At 55.6% G+C, this 17,047-nt stretch overlaps 2 protein-coding genes and 1 long non-coding RNA gene across 4 annotated transcripts in view; 2 read left to right on the top strand and 1 right to left on the bottom strand.

Annotated features, from left to right (window-relative positions):
- Positions 1-4,046, top strand: part of NECTIN2 (nectin cell adhesion molecule 2) — a 28,338-nt gene extending 24,292 nt beyond the window's left edge. The window contains exons 6-9 of the mRNA XM_073226305.1: positions 7-160; positions 1,974-2,037; positions 2,198-2,284; positions 2,952-4,046. Coding sequence (XP_073082406.1) covers positions 7-160; positions 1,974-2,037; positions 2,198-2,284; positions 2,952-3,218 — 572 coding nt within the window. The 3' untranslated portion in view covers positions 3,219-4,046. The remainder of the gene's footprint in view (positions 1-6; positions 161-1,973; positions 2,038-2,197; positions 2,285-2,951) is intronic.
- A 1,343-nt stretch (positions 4,047-5,389) lies between these two features.
- TOMM40 (translocase of outer mitochondrial membrane 40) lies at positions 5,390-16,033 on the top strand. 2 transcript variants are annotated; one of them, XM_037005424.2, is made up of 11 exons: positions 5,390-5,510; positions 5,608-5,890; positions 6,822-6,889; positions 7,281-7,373; positions 8,365-8,466; positions 8,545-8,650; positions 11,315-11,398; positions 13,743-13,865; positions 14,003-14,079; positions 14,204-14,306; positions 15,384-16,033. In XM_037005424.2, exons 1-11 carry the CDS (start codon positions 5,400-5,402, stop codon positions 15,521-15,523), a joined length of 1,290 nt encoding a protein of 429 aa, XP_036861319.1. In that variant the 5' UTR covers positions 5,390-5,399; the 3' UTR covers positions 15,524-16,033. The 2 variants fall into 2 exon arrangements, with proteins under 2 accessions (XP_036861319.1, XP_036861320.1); XM_037005425.2 differs by lacking the exon at positions 11,315-11,398.
- LOC108403920 (uncharacterized) lies at positions 12,234-16,820 on the bottom strand. The gene is made up of 3 exons (XR_005057868.2): positions 16,264-16,820; positions 12,626-12,736; positions 12,234-12,372 (listed from the first exon to the last, which is right to left on the bottom strand). It is a non-coding gene; the product is annotated as an uncharacterized lncRNA (long non-coding RNA).
- Positions 16,821-17,047: the final 227 nt, after the last annotated feature.

Raw genomic sequence — 17,047 nt, 5'->3', positions numbered from 1 at the left:
TCGCAGAGACCCCCAACACAGCGGGCGCAGGGGCCACAGGTGGCATTATTGGGGGCATCATTGCTGCCATCATTGCTACGGCTGTGGCCGCCACAGGCATCCTCATCTGCCGGCAACAGCGGAAGGAGCAGAGGTTGCAGGGGGCAGAGGAGGAAGATTCGTGAGTGATGGGCCCTGAGAAGTGGGTGGGGAGGGGTCCCAGGACTGGAGAGCACAGGGTGGGAGAAAATCATCCATAATGACTGTGTGAGGGAGATAGCGACACCCAAAAGAACCATGACTTGAATGGGGTGGAGAGGAGAGTATCTGCGTCTCCTATAAAGCATAGGTGTGGCAGCCCCGCTCTGTGAAGTCGTCACAGCCCAAGCTCCTGCCGCCCTGTTGCTCCACCCGACAGAATGGCTCATGATCCGAGATGGCTCCCCACTCTTCTATCAGTGTCCGTGTAGTCGACGACCAGGCATAGCCATCCAGGCCTCAAAGTCCTCATGCCCGCCAGTGGGAAAGGGAAATGGAAATACAGGGCCACCCCTATAAGGGAACCCACCACTTTCTCTCACTCCTCACTGGCCAGAACCTAGCCTCATGGCTGCCGCAGCAGCAAAAAAAAGCTGGGAAATGTAGTCTTTATTCTGGGTGGCCATGTGCCCAACTAAAATCTTTATTACTGTGAGGAGGAAGGAGTGGGTATTGGGAGAAACTAGCCACACTTTTCTGTGTAGAGCACTTGTCACGTGGCAGGCTTAGCAAGATGTATTTTACGTCTGTGACTTTGGTGAAGCCTCACATCCACTTATTAATTGAGCAAGTATTCAGAAAGTTCCCACCACTCAGGGCGAGGACCTAGAGGATAGGAATGCAATGACGAGACAAACATTTAAAAAGTGTCCGCACGTACAAATACATCATGGAAACATAAATTCTCACAGGAGTTAGTGGTATCTATTTTATCAAAGAGGAAACCAGTTCAGAGAGCTAAAATCACTTGCTGAAATTCTTCCAGCAAGTAAGCCTTTTGGGGGCAAAGTGATTTTAAACTAACATTACCCAGTGTGGGAGTAGGGGTGGGAGGAACACTTGTTTAAAATGCAGATTCCTGGGTTTACACCAAACCCACTGAATCAGAACTTTTAAAAGAAGGGTTCACAATCTGTATTTATAACAAGCCCCCTAAGCTTTTCTGATGTACAAGAAAGTTTACAAACGACTGTCTCAATCATTTGGTCAACTCTAACAACTTGCTATGAGTGACCTCTTCTTTGCCCAGCCCTGTGCTGAGACCCAGTGGTGACTGAGATGGCCCTGGTGCTGCCCTCCTGGGGCTCACAGTCTATAGGAAACAGACCCATCCCTAGACAGTGACAGTCCAGCATGGCCAGGGATGGGCTAGGGAAGCTTAGGGAGGGAGCTGTCAGGGGACAGAGGGGTCGCCTGACCCAGTCTGGAGGGTCGGGGCTTCCTGGAGAAGAGGACGCCTGAGCTGGGTATTGAAGCATTGTAAGCACACAGGATGCTCTGGTCTGTGGGTGTGTAGAATGACATAGTGTGGGGGAAAAGAAAGCATTTCATTTGTTTACGCATTTTTTAACAACTATTTGCTGAATTCCTCATAGTGGATTCTGGGAACATTGCTGATGACACAGATCTCATTTTTTTCCCTCACATTGCTCACCGTGCGGTACACTCATTGAATGATATCAGAAATAGTATTTCAAATACAAAGTCAGTACGTGCCCTGAGAGGGAAGTACAGCTAGATATGACAATATAAGAGGAGCTCCTGACCCTCCTGCAGAAACAGGGAGGCTTCCTGGCAGAAGAGAAATTCATGGGGATGAGTAGGAGTTAGCCAGCAAGCTGGGGCAGGGACAGTGGGCAAGGAGATCACGCAGGGAGAAGGGCATGTGCAGTGACCCTGGGGTAGGAAGGCTTCTCAGGTCTGAGCCTCCTGCTGACCTTCCTCCTGCTCCACAGCCTGGAGGGACCTCCCTCTTACAAGCCACCGACCCCGAAGGCAAAGCTGGCGGAGCCAGAGATGGTGAGCAGTGCCCCTGGAGCCCCAGGCTGCCCCCACCTCCACACTCACTTCTCCCCACTGAGGCCAGGGCTCAGAGGGTGCACTGGTGGGGAGAGGTCAGATGGTCATTGGGGGGGGGTGCAGAGGAACATCCTGACCTGCCCCTTCCTCTACCCCACAGCCCTCCCAGCTCTTCACCCTGGGGGCCTCTGAGCACAGCCCACTCAAGATCCCCTACAGTGATGCTGGCGTCTCATGCACTGAGCAGGTAGGAGCTCAGGGGTGGACAAGGGTGGGTTTGGGGTCTGGGTTTAAGGACCAAAGGTCAGTTCTTGAAATAAGATATCAAGGACTAAAGGTCACAACTCAAGATCTGGGCTGTGTCTCTGGTCAGAGTTTAGAGCATCAAGATATGTTTAGGATTCAGTGAGAGAGGTCATGGCTAAAAAAGCCCACAGCCATGAGATTAGACCTTAAAGTCACTCAGTCAGTGAAGACTGGCTGAACATCTGTATTTGCCAGATAATGCACTTGGAGCTGGGAGAAGACAAGTCTTTCCCTCAATGGTGTATTGGAGGTCAGGGGTCAGATACTGAGGCTGAGAGAAGTCAAGGTTCAAAGGACTATTTAGGGCTTACGGCTAAGTAGTTGAGGTCAAGATTGAAGTCAAAGTCTCATGGGGAAAAACTTGGGGTCAGAGATCAAAAGACAAAGGAGAGACCCAGAATTATCAGCATGAGGTCCATGCCCTGGGCTTTGAGTTAGGAATGAGCCATATGATTATCCCAGTGCAATCTTGACCCAGGTGACAAGCAGTGAGATCGGGTCTGGTTGGCGTGGGGAGATGGTCAGGATTTTAGGGTCAAGGGACAGATTGCCATTCTGTGTCATGCTCAGGAGGTGACCTTGGGCTCCTTTCCTCTTCCCACTCCCAGGAAATGCCTCGATACCATGAGCTGCCCACCTTGGAAGAGCGGTCCGGACCCCTGCTTCTGGGGGTCTCGAGCCTGGGATCCCCTATCCTGACGCCTCCAGGGCTGCCTACTGTGGAGAGGGTTTCCCTGGACTTAGAGGAGGAGGAGGAGGAGGAGAAAGAAAGCTATCTGGACAAGATCAACCCCATCTACGATGCCCTGTCCTACTCCAGCCCTGATTCCTACCAGGGCAAAGGCTTTGTCATGTCCCGGGCCATGTATGTGTGAGCTGCCATGGCCCTGTTCTCTCACCTCTCAGTTCTTGGTCCCTCAAGTTTCTGCCAACACTAGATCTAGGGATCTACTAACCTTTGATCCCTGGCCAGGCCATGTCAGTTAACACACACAGACACACACACACACCTCATCTGTGACTTCTACCTTGGTGGCTCCACTATGGCCCCTAATCCATGATCTCTGATCCAGAGAAACCAGCCATGACAATGGAAACTGGGTAACTTTATCTCATGAGGCGGTGGGGGGTATGTCCTTTGACGCAAGGACTCCTAAGACTGTGACCTTAGATCATACCTCTCATGTCCCACCATCTCCAGACTCCCCACAGATCCCAAAGAAGACTTCAGACCTTTTGATTTGTGCTCTGAAGTAAACTCCCAATAGCTCGGCTGGGGTGGGCATAGAGAGCACCTTGCTGCTCAGACCTGAGCCCTCCAGGCAGCAGAGTTCCACACGCCCTCCTTCCCACCCTGTCTGTTCCCTAGAGACAGGAGGGAGGGGATTCCCCAGCCCAAGACAGAGCTTCCCATCTCCTCTCTCCTGCAGGCAGGAGTCTCAGCGTCCAGACCCATCCCTGAGCCCCCACCACCCTATTTCCTGTCTATAGGGAATTAAGCCCCAGCTCAGAGTCTCATGCAGAGTGTGCCTTGCTGGCCTCAGCCTGGGGAGAATTTGCTGGGACTTTAAAGACTACTAATCCCTTTAACTCCTGCCCAGTGGGATGGGACCCAGACATCTCCCTGGCAGGGGAAAGCGGGTCACCTGGGTTGGGGATAGGGAATATATTACTGTTTTACAAAATAGGAATTTATACTTTGACCAGGTCTCAACTCGTGTTTTCTGTGGTTAAATGAAACGGGATGGGGTGGTACATGATGGGCAATGAATAGGGGTTCCGGGGCTTGAGGGAATCAGTGGACTACAAAGTCAAGATGGGTTACCAAGAGGGCCAAAGATAGGAAAGAAAAATAACCAATGAGAGGATAATGACCAAAAACATGATGGCTAATGGAAGGATGGGGGGACTAGTCCAGGGCATGGTGGTTAATGAAAAGGAACCAGTGCACAGCAGTCTAATGGGTAAGGACAGAAATGAACAGAAGAAAGAAATGGCAGTAATTAAGTACGAGGGGCTCAGATTTATTGGATAAATGGTAAGTAGCATAGGCCAAAGGCAAACTTATGAATAATGTTCTAATAGTAGCTCAGGACATGATGGGTAAGACATCTGAACGAGCAGGAGGCAGAGGGATGAATAATGGAGAAAGTGGAACCGCGGGTATGATGGGTGATGGACCCAAAACATGATGGCTAATTAAAGAAGGACTAGAAAAATGATGGAAGTGAACTGGTAAAAATAGACTAAAAAAGAAAAAAAAAAAGGCAATGAAGTGAAATGAATGGGGCGGATGCATGATGGGTAATGGGACAGGGATGAATGGGCCCAAAATAGCCGCAGTGATGCATAGAAGGGAGCAGAAGGCATGATGGGTAACGAAAGAGGTGGGTGGGACTACGGCAACTGTCGCGTTAAACTGGTGGCGGGTATTGTGGGTAACAAGCAGCAGCACAGGGTTCACATAACCGGTTAGAATGCTCCCGAGGCACTGTGGGTAAGAGCCAGCACTTCCGGTTTTCGGTGGCCCACTTCGGACCAGGGGCTGCCCCTCTGCCGCGGCGCCTGCTGGGACGCGAGGCCTGACCTTGCTGCCTAGCAGCCTCTACCGCGCAACCGACCTTTACCCGTGTCCCTCGACCCTGTCATATTAGCCAATTAGAGCACCAGGCCGATACGTCACCAGGGTCGGACGCTGGAGCCAATCTGGATACTAAAAGGGCCAAGGCCGACCAATCATCATAGCAACTTGGCCACGGGGCGGAGTCGAAAGAGGGGAGCCTTTCTGGAGAAGGGCGGAGGCGACGAGTCAGGGGGCGTGGAACGTGCTCAGCACAGACCAATGGCAGGAGAGCACTGGAACCCGCGGCGTCGCAAGCCAATAGGCGCTGGCCCCAAGAGCCAATGGGAAGGGGGGAGGTGCTCTTTGATCTGTCTGCCAGTGGGAGCCAATAGAAACGGACGTTCCAGAGAGGTGGGTGGGACGCCCAGGCATGACTCCAATAGCAAGGCTAAGCCCTGAAGCTGGTGGGCGGCCCCCAGAGCATGCTAAACCAATGGGTTACGTGGGGCGGGGCGCCGGCGGTGGCGGTGGCGGCAGCGGGTTCGGTTGCGCGTGGCGCACGGGGTGGGTGCGGAGCCCAGGCCGGGAGCAGGCGGTGCCGCAAGTGAGAACCGGGGCCCTGAGCAGAACGGGGGTTGGCCGGGGTCTGGTCCAGGAGCGTATGGGCCCTGACCTCCGCCCTCTGACCTTTCCCCTTGCAGGTGACCATGGGCAATGTGTTGGCCGCAAGTTCGCTGCCCGCAGGGCCGCCGCCACCGCCGCCTGCGCCCGCCCTCGTGGGGCTGCCGCCGCCTCCGCCCTCTCCTCCTGGCTTCACGCTGCCGCCGCTCGGGGGTGGCCTTGGCGCTGGCGCCGGCGCGGGTCGAGGCTCTGAACGGACCCCCGGGCCTGCGGCCGCCAGCGCTGCAGGGACAGCAGCCGATGGGGCCTGTGGCTGCTTGCCTAACCCAGGCACGTTCGAGGAGTGCCACCGGAAGTGCAAGGGTGAGGGGCGAGGGACCCGGAGGGGGTGTGATGGCCCGGATCTTGGGGGAAGGGGGAGCACATTAAGGACCTTGGGAATTGGCACAGGACCATTGAAATTACTTAACAGAATGTTAGGAGTTGACGTTGGGATCGAATGGTGGAACGTTGGACTTGGGGCTAAGAACGATGCAGTCAAGTGGTGGAACCTCAGTAGGAAATACCGTAGCGGTAGAGAAAAGCCTTAGGGACTTCAGGAGTCAGCCAAGCCAGCCTCCTGGTGTGATTAGGAAGGAAACTGAGGTCCAAGGTCACAGTGTCAGTAAGGTGTCGGCAGGGTCCAGCGGAGTTGGAACCCAAGGCTTCTGGATCCTGGCTTAGAATACTTTTGATGGTAGAAATGGTGGAGATTTATGAGCACTGTTTGGCAGTTGGTGTATGTTAATTTATTAAATCTTTGCAATATTGGCATGTGGTAAGCATCTTCGTTCTAGGGATAACGTCTTTGATATAAATAGGTAAAGTGACTTGCCTAAAGTCATACAGGTTAAGTAGACAGAAGCATTGGGATTTGGTCTCAGGCAATGATCCTGGCGGCATCTGCTAGGCTGTACTGCCTCTTTTCTGGTTGGGATACTTACCTCAAACTTCTGCTAATGAGTCCTTGGAGAAGGGAGAACTGAGATAGTAGGGAAGGAAGAGATGATTTTGTGTGTGTGTGTGTGTGTGTGTGTGTGTGTGTGTGTGTGTGTGTGTGTGTGTAGGGTGGAGTGTGATAGCTTTTCTCTTCAGAGCTGTGTGTGTGTGTGTAGGGTGGAGTGTGTGTGTAGGGTGGAGTGTGACAGCTTTTCTTCAGAGGTGTGCGTGTGTGTGTGGTGTGTGTGTGTGTGTGTGTGTGTGTAGGGTGGAGTGTGTGTGTAGGGTGGAGTGTGACAGCTTTTCTCTTCTTCAGAGCTTTTCCCCATTCAGATGGAAGGTGTCAAGCTCACAGTCAACAAAGGGTTGAGTAATCACTTCCAGGTGAGCCTTCCTGGTGCTTTTACCCTCCAGAGGATATCCCAGCCATCTGCACACACAACCCCATTACTCCTCCCTAAAGGGCTGAGCTCATTGGTACTTAAAAAGACTTAGAGACACAGTGCCAGGTTCACTGCTTAGTGGGGACAGTGGTAGTGTTTAGGGACCCAGAAACCCAAGAGACCTCCCATTCCATAACATCCAGGCAGGAGCGCAGTACCAGGTATGTAGCCCCACCCCCAGCAAGTCTTCAAGTATCTAATAAGGTCAGGCCACCTCCCAGTCTTCTCTGGTGGGGAGGCCAGACTGGCCATTATCCCCCATCCCAGGCTGGAGGGGAGCAGGGCTGGGGGTTTCCACAGACTTATCCCTACAGCCCTCCCTCTTCTCCCAGGTAAACCACACGGTAGCCCTCAGCACAATCGGGGAGTCCAACTACCACTTCGGGGTCACGTATGTCGGAACAAAGCAGCTGAGCCCCACAGAGGTGAGGTTCTTTGGTCATTCATCCTGTCTTTTTTTTTTTTCTTTTGGTATCGTTAATGTGCAATTACTTGAACAACATTATGGTTACTAGACTCCCCCTATTATCAAGTCCCCCCCACATACCCCATTACAGTCACTGCATCGTGTCTTTCTTTTAACAAATATGTAACCAAACAGTTTGGGGAGGCTTTGTCAGGAGGAAGTCAGAGCTGCTGAGGGGGTAGGGAGGTGGGGCTGTGTCTCTCCAAGGGTCTTCGGGGCAGGGGTCATTCCTTCATCCTGCAGCTCTGCTCCTTGCCCCTTCCCGTAAGGCTGTAGACACTGGGGTGAGCACCCCAGGATCAGCAGACAGTGATGACCCAGAGTAGACAGGCTGGGCTATATAGACCATGGTGGGCTTTGAATGCTAAACTGGGCATTTGGATTCTCTCTAGAGGGCGCTGTAGAGCCATGGAAAGATTTGAACAAGGGAAAGACGTGATCAGGTTTCTGCTTTAGAAATTTCCCTCAGGCTGCTTGTGCAGAGGCTAGGTTCAGGGAGCCAAGACAAAGCTGGAGGCCTACAAGGAGGCTGGGGCAGGATAGAGGAGGAGTGGGAGACTGAATTAGGTCTCATCTTATCTATTCCAGTAAATTCATTTATTCAACAAATCTTTACTGTGCTCCCATTCTGTGCCCAGCCCTGTTGTGGGCAGTACTGGGGACATAGCAGTGACTGAAACAGCCACGGAGCTCACAGTCTAGTAGAAAGAGAGAGAGAAAACAGACCTGTCCCCAGAGAGTAACATTCCAGGGTGGGCAGGGCCCAAGTGGGGAACCTGAAGGCTGTGGGAGCCCAGAGCCTGACTAAGCCTAGGTGGTCAAGGAGGGCTTCCTGGAAGAGGGAACCTCAGTCTGAGGCTTTCTGATCCCAGGCTTCTCACCTCCACCCATCATTCATAGACTTCCCTAACACTGGGCACCTGGCTCTAACCGTGCCCTCTGCCCCACAGGCATTCCCTGTGCTGGTGGGTGACATGGACAATAGCGGCAGCCTCAACGCTCAAGCCATTCATCAGCTGGGCCCCGGCCTCAGGTCCAAGGTGGCCATCCAGGTGAGTGGGAGTCAAGTCAACTGCCCCGTGCCACCCTGAGCCCCAGGCTGCCTTCACACTCCCCCCTTTCCCCCACAGACCCAGCAGTCAAAGTTTGTGAACTGGCAGGTGGATGGGGAATACCGGGGTTCTGACTTCACAGCAGCCATCACCCTGGGGAACCCAGATGTCCTGGTGGGTTCAGGTAAGACGCACAGGGCTGGGAGGTTGGTCAGACCCCAGTCTCAGCTTTACCAGCAAATTCAGTCCCTTCTCTTCTCTGGACCTCCTTTGCTACCATTTGAAAATCGGTCAGGGGCAGGTGTGAGTTTGCAGTGTCAGGCAACAGAGCATCATGGATGAGAAAGTAGGTTTAAACCCCAGCCCTGCTGCTGGCTTTCCTGCAATCGCAGGCAGGTTCCATCACGTCTGTGGGCCTCAGTTTCCCCCTCTGTAAAATTGGGCTGTCTTGCAGCATTGTTGAATAGGTCATATAAGTTCTTCCATGTGCAAAGCTGCTAATAGCATGAGGCAGGTAACAGGTCCCAAAGAAAGGTATTATTTCCAATAGGGCTGTCCCTGCTGACCTCAGGTGGCAATAATATGAGCTGCCCTTATTACCCAGAAGGCTCTGGGGTAGTTGTGGCACACAGAGTGGACCCCCGGCAGGGTCCGTGTGCAGGTGCAGGGTGGCAGGTATTTGAGATGGAGGCTGACAAGTCAGCCTGTTCAGGTTGGCTGGGGACAGGACTTCGCGGTTTCTGTCTGTACTTCTAGTCTCTCTTGGTTCCCCCTTCCATTAGCAGTGGGAGTGGTCTCTGGGTGTCTGTTTTGGATTTCTCTACATTCATCGTGAATATTGAATGCATACTATGTGTATTCCAGGCACTGAGAATTAGGCAGTGAACAGAGAGAATTAAGTTTGTTCTGGGAGCTTCCATTCCAGTGGAGGTAGATCCAGGTTTAAGACAGCACGTGTAGAAAAGATGTGAGGTGCTGGGGGCTGTATGGAAAGATTAGGGCCTTGGGGAGGGAGGGTCCTCAGAGAAGGCCTCTTGACATAGGTGATACTTGAACAAAGACAGGATGTGCACGAAGGTGCCAAGCAGACAGGTGGGAGGAGAGCTTTTCAGCCAGAGGGAACAACAGTAAGTGCCAAGGCACTGAGGCAGGGCCCTTTACAGGAACATCGAGGAGGAGAGAGAGTGATAGAAGTCAGAGAGCTAATGGGGCCAGGTCACATAAGGCTCTCGAGAACATCAACCATTACTCTGGCTGAGTCGGGCCACTGGAGAGTTTTGAGCACGAGAGGCACAGACAGGTTCTGACTTAGCTTCTAACAAGGACCCCTGACGTGGACATGTGGAGAACGGACGATAAGGGGTTCCACCGTAGGGGCAGTGCAAGGAGCCGATGGGCTCTGCGGAAGGGCTGACCATGGGAGATGAGGGAGAGGAGTCTGGGTGACTAGGCCTTGGCTGAAGAGCTGGAAGGATGGGCTGCTGACCCTGCTTTCCTGTGGTGGAGAGCCGGCTCCTGGGAGTGCGTGCTGAGGGAGTGAGTCTGTGAAGTCCATCAGCTGGAGTCCCTGGGGTGCCGGGGGAGAGCCTTCTGCCTGCCAGTGCGAGGGAGACTTCTCGGAGCAGGGATCTCCTTTCGGCTCTTTGAGGAGGGGGGCCACGGAAAGGTGTGGAGAGCAGGAAGGGCCATGCCACCAAAGCCAGGGGACAGGCCTTCTCCCAGAGGGCCTTTCCACCTGCTGCCTCCTGCTGGGAACCAGGCTCCAGGTCTTGCTGTGGCTGAGTGAATGAGTTCTGGGCACGCATCACCGCAGCGAGGAGACCAGCCCCACCTGGAGCGACGCACGTGTTCTCGTACTGCGTCACCCCACCCTCTGCTCTTTGTGGCACTTCCTCTGAAGTCGTCTTGTTCCGATCACCCATCTCCCCCGCTAGAACATCAGCTCTGTCAGGGCAGGAACTTGCTTCCCTTACTCACTGCTTTATGCCCAGTGCCTGGACCTGTGTGCCTGGAAAGAGTAGGGGCTCAGGAAATGCTGAACAGTGGCCTCGGTGCTACTAGTGGCAGGTTCCCTTGATTACCTCTTGCCCCTCTTCAGGCCCTAAGTGTGTGATACTCATCCTGTCCAGTCACCTTAGGCACTGGGGATAGAGCAGTGAGGGGAATAGCTCATTGCATTCTCTGAACAGCCCTGTGAGGTGGGTGCTGCTGTTATCCCCATCTTACTGAGGCCCAGAGAGGGCAAGTTCTTCCCCAAGGACACCCAGCATTTCAGACTCTGGAGTCCAGGCTCTTCCCTCTGGCACCAGTAGCCTCTGGAAACACCAGCATCATCCTAATAGAAACAGGGCCTGCTGGGTCCACGTCAGTGCTAAGCATGAGTAATTTGCCACTGACACCTCTGACTCAGGACCCAGGTGACTCCACCCCTCCAAGCCTCAGTTTCCTCATCTGTCACAAGGGCACAGAAGCAGTGACCACCTCCTGAAGGATTCAGTGGGAGAGCCTTGTTCAGCCCCAAGTGCAGGGCTAGCTGCATGACTAGAGTTCACCCTGTTGGGTGTCCATGGCCCCCCATGATGGGCAGAGGTGTCTGTTTTTATGGCCCCCATTTCACTGATGAGGAAAGCAAGGGCTAAAGGTGAAAGTGAGCACCCAGGATCATACGGCCAAAAAGCAGGAGCTGGAATTGGAGTTGCAGCCAAATCCAACAGCCCGTGTTCTTACCTGCTTCCCTCCCCATGGACGCATCTCCTCTGGAGCCCCTGCTTCGTTCTGAGCACCTGGGGTGTGGAGGGCAGGGAGATGGTCCTACCTGGCCGGGGCCAAGAACCACCTTCCTCTCCAGTGCTGGCCCCACCTGAGCAGCTGCCCTGGGTGCCTGCCATCTGCTTCTGCCAACTTACCCAGGGACACCTGATGTGGGCCCGAGGTGAGCGGGGGCCGGGGGTGTCTGGCCGAGACCTCTCTGCTGTGCAGCAGGTGTGGGAGACAGGCCCGGAAGAAGGTCTCCCTTCGCACGTCCTGGACTCTGCCCGTTGCCCACAGCTCTGTCTTTGCTCTCACAGACCTCTCACTCACACTCTTTTCCTTCCCACAGTTTTAGACTCTGGGCTCTTCCTCGCTGCTCCAGACGCTGTAGAAACAGCCCCTGGTTGAGAACCACTGGTCCTGACAAAGCCCCTGCCTCGGGGAGCCCATATGCCGTGGTGTGGGGGGGTGGTCTGGATGTAAGCAGGAGAAGCGGCATGTTCAGGAGAAGGAGGTACAGGAAGGGGTAAGGGGTGCCAGAAAAAAGCCTGCGAGGAGCTAGTGGGATGAATAAGCTCCCGCAGGAAGTCCACCCCATGCCAGGGTGGGCACAGGCCAGAGGCCCAGGGAATGTGCTTGGGCAGCAGAGAGAATGGGGTGCAGTGTGGGAACAGGCCAGGTTCTGCCGGGCATGTAGGGACCAGGAGAGAGACTCAGATACAGTAGAGACCCAGTGCTGACATTAGTTTTCCCAGGTTCCCAGTGGCTTCTGTGTCCTATGCCACTGCAAGGGGCAAGGGTGGAAGCAGGGAGGCCAGGGTGGGAGCAGCTGCCATGGTCCCGGGTCGATGGCAGCTCCAGTCGGGCATGCTGGGAAGAAGTAGCCAAATCCAGGAAGTCCTCAGGTGCAAGTATTTAGTTGGTCAACCAAGGAAAGGGAAGGGTACGGCAGGCAGGCAGGCAGAAGGTGCAGCGTGTGCCCAGGCCTGAGGGGAGAGGGCTCCGTGTGCTCCTGCTGTTTAGAGGCAAGCATGGCCGGCTGTGTCCGGGAAGAGGAAGTAACTTCAGCTTGAAGCTAGCGCTGAGCCACACAGGGACTTGCAGCTATACTGTGAGGAGTGGGGTCTCCTTGGCACTGGGGAGCCATGGCAGGTTCTGGGCAGGGGAAGGACAGGGTCAGATGTATGCTTTTAATAAGGTCTCTGTTTTCTGCTCATGAAATTGCTTGGAGAAGGTGAGATGGGCGGAGGCCAGGGCTGGCGAGCAGGGGACAGGGCAGGCCCCAGAGAGAGGAGGGAGGGCGAGAGATGGTCAGGGGCCCCTCGGTCCCAATAGCTGCCAGAGCTGAGAGGCCAGAGACTCCAAGTTGAAGGCCCCATCTCTCAATGCCTCCAGGCGGTTACTTTACCTTCCGTGGGCCTGTTTCCGCATCCGTTGGATGAGTTGAAGAGCCTGGCCAGAGGTGTACTGGTAGTGGTTTAACTTCTGGCTTGAGGAGGTGATTCGTGGCACCTGTTTGCTAGGGGAAGGAACGCCCAGGGGCCGGCCCCAGCCGACCCGGACCCTGTCCTCACTCCTGCCCGCCTCTGCACTCCGTGCTCCCGCCCTCCCCTTCCCTCGGGTCTTCCTCTTTCGGGCTGTGTTGTGACCTCGTAAGCCTGTCTGTGCTCAGTCTGCCCGTAGGTCCCTCCGTCCCTACATTTATGATTATGGGTCCATTTCTCTACAGAGGTGTGCCGTGTTTTTACTTTCCCTGTCATTCCCTCTGCCTTGCCCACTCTCTTCCTTCCTGCTTCTTGCCCTCCTGTACAATCTGGTTTGTGGTGTCTCCTCTCCTAGGCTCCAAAGATAGGCATATGGGCATGGGTGCACCTCGGTCCTTGGTCTTGGAGAGTCCCTTCTTAGCCAACACGGGGGCCTCGGGGCCCCCCTTAACTGCCAGGACGCAGGCCTCAGCCTGGCGGGTCGCAGCGATCACTGAGCACAGGGCACACCGCGGGTACTGCCCCCATATCCCCTCCTGTAGGCTTGGTTCTGTTTGCAGAGGAGTGACACTGTTGGCCCACGGTTACTCTCCCAGAAAGCAGTCAGGCTGGGATTTAAACCCAGACTCGGGCCGCTGGGGGTATCTTCACTGACCCCACCCTCTTGCCTCTCCCAGCAGCAGAGTGGTTTAGAGCCCAGGCTTGGGAGGTGGGGAGGCCTGGGTTCTGCCCCTGACACATTTTGTGACCATGGTGAGTGACTCCCTCAGCCTCTGGAGTCCTCTAAATGGTAGTGAATGATTGCTGGCCTCACAGGGCTGTGCAGACCAGATGGGGTCCCACAGGGCCTGGGAGACTGACCTCAGAGCCCGCTGTGAACTGCTTGAGCAGGGAGCCCGTGTGGGAGGCCTGAGGACAGGCCCTGAGCCTCCAGCAGAGGCAAGCCTGGAAGGCTGCTTGGAGCAGGAGTCTGGCCTGGCAGCCTGGCTGAGCAGAAACCAACCATCAAGCCAGGGTAACACCATGCCATCTTGTCTGCAGGAATCCTCGTGGCCCACTACCTCCAGAGCATCACGCCATGTCTGGCCCTGGGCGGAGAGCTGATCTACCACCGGCGGCCTGGGGAGGAGGGCACTGTCATGTCTCTAGCTGGGAAATACACATGTGAGCCTGGGGCCCCAGGGTAGGAGTCAGGGCTGGGGGCTGGGACTCCTGGGGCTAAGGGAGGAAGGGGACCTGTGTTCCAAATGCCCAAGTCCCCTTGGTAACCTGTCCCTATACCCCACCCTGCTCTTTTACAGTGAACAACTGGTTGGCGACAGTAACGCTGGGCCAGGCGAGCATGCATGCAACATACTACCATAAAGCCAGTGACCAGGTGAGCTAGTCCAGGGAGTGGCCACAGGCGTGCACTGTCCAGGCATGGGTTGTTGCCCTGGGCTGCTGTGCCCGGGAGTTCAGCTTGGGAAGCTGAGTCTTGTGTGTTGCCCTGGCCCCTCTAGCTCCAGGTGGGTGTGGAGTTTGAGGCCAGCACAAGGATGCAGGACACCAGTGTCTCCTTTGGGTACCAGCTGGACCTGCCCAAAGCCAACCTCCTCTTCAAAGGTACAGGCCTTCATTTCCCTCCTTGGAAAACAGATGAGAGGTAACTCAGCCCAGAGTGGGTGTGAAGGCCAAAGAAGGTGATAGAGCCCAGCGTGCCAGGGACTTTTGTGGGCCTCCAAATTACTTGGGATGCTTGTCAAGGTGGGTGCCAGGGCCCAGAGCTGCACACCCACCACATTGCCTCCTCGCCTGAGCCCTTGGCCCTGTCCTGCTCCCTGCACTGGGTGCAATGCAGCCTAGAGCGTGTCCAGCCCACCCCTCATCTCACGTGAGGGGAAACAGGCGCCTGGAGGTTGTGTGGTCACAGCCTGATCCAGAACCTCCTCCCAGGCTGACTAACTCTAGTCCCAATGTCCAGTCTCAAGTCTTTCTTCTTGGGTCTCGGTGGTTCTCAGGCTTGAGGTGTGTAGAGACCGCCCCAGAAGGCTGCTGCAGTCAGCCTGGGGCAGGGCTCCAAAAGGCAGTGACCAGGCCCAGGGATTTATCTGCCTCTGAGGCAGCCTGTTGACCCCTCACTGCAGTCAGCCCGGTATCAGAGGCTGGGTTTGAGTTCCAGCTCTGTGGCTTCTCTGCTCCCATGAAGCGCCTGACACCCCTTTCTGCCGCATAGGGACAGCTGCACGCACTTGCTCATCTGTGAGGCTCTGGTGCCCCGTTCCCTTGAGAGTTCAGCCTTTACCCAGCAGACACTGAGTACCTGCTCTGTGCCCAGCCTTGCATCCAGGGTACTGGAGATAGCAGTGACTGGGCCCTGTCTTCACAGTGCAGGGGACAGACCCATCCCTGGAGAGGGACAATCTGGTGGGACATGACTGGGACGAGAGAGCCCGTGGGGTGGCAGATGGGTTTCTGGAGGGGAGGGACGGCCGAGCTGCTGGCTAAGGGGGAGAAGGAATGTCAGTGTTCCCAGGGCTGAAGAGCTAGGGGTACAAGAAGAGGTTCTGGGGGCAGGAAGAGCGTGGTCAGAGGTCTAGAAGCCAGTGGGCTGACCCGTGGTACCTGAGGTGGCCTGGAGTGTGACTCCATGGGGACACGGGATGCCAGCACATGACTCTCACCACAGCTGTCTGCCCACAGGCTCCGTGGACAGTAACTGGATTGTGGGCGCCACACTGGAGAAGAAGCTCCCACCCCTGCCTTTGTCGCTGGCCCTTGGGGCCTTCCTGAATCACCGAAAGAACAAGTTTCAGTGCGGTTTCGGCCTCACCATCGGCTGAGCTCCTCCTGGCCTCTGCCTTCCACGCCCTTACTCCAGACCCCCCCTCCCCCTCCCCAGCCAAGGAGGGGAGACCTGAGCCCCCCTCCCCCTCCCTTCCCTCCCTCCTCGGGGGTCGGGGGGCAGTGGAAAGGAGGGGACCCCCAGCAACTGACAGGGGGACTCTGGAACCACAGACGCTTCAGGATTCAGAGCACAGGGGCAGTGTGTCCAGTGGGCTTGGGGTCCCAGAGGGATTCCAGAATCGAGGGGCATGCCAGTTCGGAGCACGGGGGGCAGAGGTGGCCAGACAGCCTCAGGAAGGTGTTGGAACATCCCATGCCCACAGAGGGCCCTGGCCCGGCCCTGAGTGGTCAGAAGAGGAGCTTCCCCATCCCCAGTCAGCCCGCGCCTGCCCACTTCTCCACCCACCCCTCGGTATGAATCATGTTTATAAGTTATGGAAGAACCAGGACATTTTACAGAAAAAGAAAAAAAAAACAACAAAAAATATACATGAAAAAAAGTGGAATGGGAAGCCTGTTTTCCTAAGGATATCTGGTCCCTTTGCCCATTCCTTCCAGCCCAGCCTTTCCACAGCGGCCAGTAGGAGGCGCTGCAGGGCTGGCACCTTGAACAACACCACATCCTGTCCAGCTGGGAGGGCAAGGGCCTGGCCCAGGATCGCACATGGTCCCGATGACTTATGCCGGGGACTTCAGGCTTCCCCCACCAGGAGGCTGCGGTCTTGGGGTCACTTACCCAGCTTGGCCTGGCCAGTGGCTGCAGAGGACTTTGTCCCTGCAAGCTGAAGCAACAGGGACGCTGTCTTGAGTGCACAAGAGATGGAGCACAAGCTGCGATTTTCTGGATTCCAGAAGAGGCAGGGGGGTGATGAGGTGTAAGGACTTGTTTCTGATGGAAAGGTCAGGCCTCTCAAATTTCACCAAGGATTCAAACACTGGAAAGGCTTCGGAATCCCATTTCTGCAAGTTGCAGGAGAGAAGGCTTCAGCTCTAGGGTGCCTGGGCGTCAGGGTGGGGCCGGGTCCCCCAAGCCTCAGTCAGCTGAAGCTGGAAAGGGGCTGTAAGTTTCACCACCTAGGGCGCACGTAAACATACTTCAGACACACCAGACAGGAACTGAAACTGCCGCCCCCCAACCCCCATGTACACGGGCTGGGGGCGCTGCAGGGCAGAGATCCCTTGTTAGCCAGAGAAGCCACCCGACCCCGCTCCCTGCCAGGAGGGCCAAAGCAAACAAGCCTGACCCTGGCTGACACCGGGGCTCCCCCTCCTGGGACCTCTGCTGACCCTGTGGAAGACACTAACCAGACTCCACCAGGGCTGCAGGCCGACTGGGCCATCCCCAGTCACGAGGTGGGCTGTTCTCCCCACTTCACGCACAGCAGGGAGGGGAAAAGGAGGTGGCGGTTGGAGGTCCTGTGACCCCCCCAGCCCCCATGAAGGAGGTGACATCTCGCCCAGCAGCTCAGGAGCCCTGCATACCCTGGAGGGACCAGAAAATCCCAGCTCCTCCAGCCATT

The sequence above is a fragment of the Manis javanica genome, chromosome 17 (genome assembly GCF_040802235.1).
Source record: "Manis javanica isolate MJ-LG chromosome 17, MJ_LKY, whole genome shotgun sequence".
NCBI lineage: Eukaryota > Metazoa > Chordata > Mammalia > Pholidota > Manidae > Manis > Manis javanica.
The sequence above is the reverse complement of the archived record's forward strand: the minus strand, read 5'-3'. Positions and strand labels throughout refer to the sequence as shown.

Bases quoted from the DNA above. Each gene is read 5' to 3' on its own strand.
- TOMM40 (XM_037005424.2), top strand. From the start codon at position 5,400: ATGGGTTACGTGGGGCGGGGCGCCGGCGGTGGCGGTGGCGGCAGCGGG. The intron at 11,399-13,742 runs GTGAGCGGGGGC...TCTTGTCTGCAG, and splicing joins ACACCTGATGTGGGCCCGAG to GAATCCTCGTGGCCCACTAC. The intron at 13,866-14,002 runs GTGAGCCTGGGG...GCTCTTTTACAG, and splicing joins TCTAGCTGGGAAATACACAT to TGAACAACTGGTTGGCGACA.